The sequence below is a fragment of the Electrophorus electricus genome, chromosome 8 (genome assembly GCF_041902795.1).
Source record: "Electrophorus electricus isolate QZ-2024a chromosome 8, ASM4190279v1, whole genome shotgun sequence".
In the NCBI taxonomy this organism is placed as follows: domain Eukaryota; kingdom Metazoa; phylum Chordata; class Actinopteri; order Gymnotiformes; family Gymnotidae; genus Electrophorus; species Electrophorus electricus.
Window position 1 is genome coordinate 33,422,501 of NC_137504.1, and position 5,000 is coordinate 33,427,500.

Here is a 5,000-nt window from a genome sequence, read left to right on the forward strand (position 1 = left end):
CCAGATATGTCCTACAGCAGACCTAGATATGTCCAGATTTGTCCTACTGCAGACCTAGATATGTCCAGATATGTCTTACTGCAGACCTAGATATGTCTTACTGCAGACCTAGATATGTCCAGATTTGTCCTACTGCAGACCTAGATATGTCCAGATATGTCTTACTGCAGACCTAGATATGTCTAGATATGTCTTACTGCAGACCTAGATATGTCCAGATTTGTCCTACTGCAGACCTAGATATGTCCAGCTATATCCTACTGAAGACACAGATATGTCCTACTGCAGACCTAGATATGTCCAGATATGTCTTACTGCAGACATAGATATGTAGACCTAGATATGTCTAGATATGTCTTACTGCAGACCTAGATATGTCCAGATATGTCCAACTGTAGACCTAGATATGTCGATTTGTCCTACTGCAGACCTAGATATGTAGACCTAGATATGTCCAGATATGTCTTACTATAGACCTAGATATGTCCAGATTTGTCCTACTGCAGACCTAGATATGTAGACCTAGATATGTCCAGATTTGTCCTACTGCAGACCTAGATATGTCCAGATATGTCCTACTGCAGACCTAGATATGTCCAGATTTGTCCTACTGCAGACCTAAATATGTAGACCTAGATATGTCCAGATATGTCTTACTGCAGACCTAGATATGTAGACCTATACATGTCCAGATATATCCTCTCTATACTGATTTGTGAAGAAATTGCTCTTTCAGTACCAAAAGAGAATATAAAAACTGTGCCATTTATAACCGCTAAACTTTACGTAGCCCGATGAAGAATGAAATGTAAAAGGTAAATATGAGAGCAATGAATTACTTACAGCCAGTATATACCCGCGCACCGCTCCGCGTGAGTTAAAAGCGCCAGAACGACCAGAACGAAGTCCGTGCGAGTCTTCATTTCGCTCGTGCGACAGGCACGTTCCTGAAACCCTTGGCTGAAGTTCGAGATAACCCCAGTGCGCCTCGGTAACTTTGCGCCGCCGACAAACCTCCACAGAGGGTCCAGGCACGCAGTAGCTCGCCAAGCGCCGCGCTGCACAGCCACTGCAGCGCGCGGGGACGCCTTTATAGCAACCAGCGCGCGCGCGTGTTTCCCCGCCCCCGGTGCCGTTTAACGCAGTAGCGAGGACGACGTTACCGGCAGAGATGGATAAAATGTCACGGTCTCGGGAAGGAAGAAAAGGAGGAAAAAAACCCAACAGCAACAAAAAAACGTGACCGCGGCCGTTCGTTTCACGGCCCCCACGGCGCGCGCGCGTGGCTTGCGCGTCAAAGCAGAAGTCTTTGCGGGTGCGGGTGTTCTTGGGCTCGCGGTGTTCGCCCCCAGGAAAGGACGTGAATCAGGTCGTTTTAGCCTCTCAGAGTGTCAGACGCAGAGATATATGCGCATTTCCAACAGAGACAATTAGTGCGACTGCAGCCTTTTTGAAGATGTCTTTTGAAACTGGATCAACATGGTGCTGATTTGCATAAGAATCGCCCAGTAAACTAATCCGGGTTGCTGATTACCATCGCGAGCTTTGTCCGCAGGTAGCACGGGACAGACACACTGCAGTACCTGGTGTCCATAGTTTGGTGGCTATAGTTTCAAAACCAGCTGATCTGGGATCAGGACAACCACAAACGCAGGATGTTGATTGGCGTGTGCGGCTCGTTGGTCTAGGGGTATGATTCTCGCTTAGGGTGCGAGAGGTCCCGGGTTCAAATCCCGGACGAGCCCGCGTTTTACACACACACGTCGGATTGGTCGCTATGTGAAATAATAAGGGGTGAATAAAAGACAGCCGTAATTGTTAAAACATTTTGTCGATGTGGAGGAAGCCGACCTCCGCCCGCAAGGGCTGCTCTTCGCTCGTGCAATGCTGGGCACGAGGTGCGATATTTCACATGTCCCTGACCTGTCGCCCGCGCGCCGCCCCCGCCCGCGCCCGCGCCCGCGCGCCAATACACAGCGCCATTTGAATGCACAGCGAGGCGAAGTTCCGACAGTTTGAATATTTCAGTTTGGGTATTCTCCTCTGAGCGGAGTGCTGCCCTCACATCAGCCGAGACGTGTGAACGGCCTCCTCTAGCGCCTTGAGTTGGTCAGGGGAAGGCAGAGTAGACCCGCAGAGCACAGTAAAACTGTCCATTTTAAAGACCAGAGTAAAACTGTCCATTTTAAAGACCAGAGTAATACTGTTAAAGACCAGAGTAATATGCTTCATTTTAAAGAGCATTTACATTTACAGCATTTAGCAGACGCTCTTGTCCGACTTACAAAAGTACTTTGTCATTTCCTCTTAGAGCACATCCTAGTACAGTACAGTAGGTTAGAGTCCAATATACCAATGAACTAGAATACTGTAGAATACAGGGCTCAATACTGATGACTAGTTTTAATACATAAGGTGTATCTTAGACAAAGATAAGTGCAATAAACAATAAGTGCTAGTTTGTTAGTCAACATCAGTGTGATAATACCCGACAATAAGTACTAATTTAGTCAGTCAATATGGGAGCAGTACGCTTCACTTTATTTTGTAATTTTATTTTTTTTTTAAACCACTTGACGGTTGGGTGATAGGATTTAGCGAAGTAACTAGAAACTACTTTTGATGAAGGCGCGTATATCTATTAGAGGGATTATCCCCGTGGATGAAACAGACGGGATGGATCACACGCGCCGTCCTAATCCAATCAGCCCGGGTCCGCGCGACCCGGCTCGCGCACAGTGCTGATCGCGTGAATGGCGCGCGAGTGTCCAAGTGTTCCGCAGTAGCGAGGATTTAAAAAAACGAAACGACACCAGAAATATACAGTTTAGATGTGTATTATATATTACACACATGAACCGTACCACCCCTGCCTAACAGTGGGTGGGTAACATTTATCCAATGAGAGAGAGAGAGAGGGGAGAGAGAGAGAGAGAGAGAGAGAGAGAGAGAGAGAGAGAGAGAGAGAGAGAGAGAGAGTGAGTGATGGGGTCAGAGAAAGAAGGAACATCGCCCCTGAGCAAGACCCTTAAGCCTCAATTATTCAAGTTGTACTCAGTCATAATTGTAAGCTGCTTTGGATAAAAATGTCAGCTAAATGCTGCAAAATATAAATCCTCAGGACATGAAGGGATGTCTTCAGGACTACAGTAGAAAACCAGTGGAGGCCCTGCCCAGTATATTAATGAACAAGTTTATAGATGTAAGAGGTGGTTGCCATAGGAACAACCCCTAAGGGCTTTTGGTATGCAGGACCAGAGAGATCCTGTATTTCTGCAGGGCACACCACTCAGGGCAGAAATAACGCACCTGATAAACAATCCAGGTATATGTAAGATTACCTTTTGAAAGGGTATTTGCACACCTTGGGCAACATTGGCAGGGGTAGTCTGATGTCTCGAAGTTGACACAGGTATTGTCTGTGGTAATATATCTTTACAGCTGTGGTACATAGAAATTGTTTCAAAATATAGAAACTACGAGTCTGCAATCTCTTTAATTAGTATTTTATGTAATATTTAACCTCTTAAGCAGCCTAAGATGTATAAATAATGTGCATATTGTGTATGATTTGAAAATTCTGCTATTTTGGAAAAATATTTTTGGAGAAACTTTGCCCTACAATCACTGTCTGACCATTAGAGGGTAATGTTTGCCCACATAGCAACATCATCGCATGCCAAGCAGTCTGACCACTAGAGGGCAATGTACAGCCACAGAACACCACCAAGGCAGCCCGGGTTTCGGCAAAACGTTGTTTCGTTTTCAGTCCAAAAGAAATCCAACTTGTAGCTTTTTTTTTTTTTTTTTTTTAAGAAATTTATCTTATCTAAAAAGTGCATTACTTTCTCATGACATTTTCTCCCATTTTCCTACAGAGGACATTTTTGTCGTGAAAATGCAGATGCGCACACACAGCCACACACAGCTTCGTACCTTTTAAGAAAAAAAAAGATGTTTGCAAAATGCCTTTATGTGAGAAAATGTTAATATAAAATGAGGTAAATTTACAAAAAAGGGAACACCTGTATTTTATCTACATATTTACATTCTTTGTGTAGTATACAAATGTACATTATTTCCAGTAAGAATATAGGGCAACCATTTACACACAAAGTCTGGTCACTAATACCACACAGAACACCGATCACAAAGCTTTTGGGACACACAATGGCGTCACACTGGTGAAGTCCGGACCAGCGCCCGTGACGTCCAACTCCAGAGACGTCGCCACTAACGAAGAAGGATGGACGCCAGATCAGACCTGATATCCGTGCACACGTGGTGAGATGAACTGGTTTGATTTTGCACACATTTAACAGGAAGGGGGACATATAGACTGGACTGAGACCTTCCTGAGCGCTGCTCTACTGCCCCCAGCAGGTCATGGGGCAGTTTACACTGGTGTAGATCACATACACAGCTGAGTTCAGGTGGACATTGTCAGGTGAGCAGAGGCAGGGGGACATGTCCGTTCAGGCTTGTTTAGTTGAATGGAACACGTCTGCTGTAGAGGGCTGAGCACGTGTGCGTGCGTGTGTGTGTGTGTGTGTGTTGCCTTTCATAATTAAGGAAGGCTGTCAAGTATGAGGGGGGCACCCTACCCCCAAACCACAGACACTCACACACACACACAAATACAGTGAAACACAAATACACACAAACACATACACAAATGTACACAAACACATGCTCACACACACCTCATGCAATTATTCACATACCCCTCCCCACACACACACACTCACAAACTTGCTCACACTCTCACACACACACACACACACACACACACACACACAACCTCATGCACACATTCACATACACAAAATGCACCATGACGACTGAGCAGATAGCTGCATTTTCCTAAACGTCTAGACGACGTCTGTGTCACATCAACACACACTGCCTTGTGTATGTTCGTGTCAACAACAGTGACATTTTCCCCCAAATATGTTATCAGTAAGTATTCCACTGTGTGTAGCCACATACACTTAATCCAA

General features: G+C 45.3%; 2 protein-coding genes and 1 non-coding gene across 5 annotated transcripts in view; 1 reads left to right on the plus strand and 2 right to left on the minus strand.

The window, feature by feature from the left end:
• Positions 1 to 1,478, minus strand: part of wnt11f2 (wnt 11, family member 2) — a 5,229-nt gene extending 3,751 nt beyond the window's left edge. Inside the window, exon 1 of the mRNA XM_035526837.2 lies at positions 844 to 1,478. Within this exon, the coding sequence (XP_035382730.2) occupies positions 844 to 923 (80 nt within the window). The 5' untranslated portion in view covers positions 924 to 1,478. The remainder of the gene's footprint in view (positions 1 to 843) is intronic.
• A 195-nt stretch (positions 1,479 to 1,673) lies between these two features.
• trnap-agg (transfer RNA proline (anticodon AGG)) lies at positions 1,674 to 1,745 on the plus strand. Its single transcript has one exon. It is a non-coding gene; the product is annotated as a tRNA-Pro (tRNA).
• Positions 1,746 to 4,001: 2,256 nt separating this feature from the next.
• eda (ectodysplasin A) overlaps positions 4,002 to 5,000 on the minus strand; it is a 40,537-nt gene continuing 39,538 nt past the window's right edge. For all 3 annotated transcript variants that reach the window (XM_035527410.2, XM_035527409.2, XM_035527408.2), the window contains exon 8: positions 4,002 to 5,000. This exon is cut by the window's right edge and continues 832 nt beyond it. The gene's annotated coding sequence lies outside the window, so the exon portion shown is untranslated.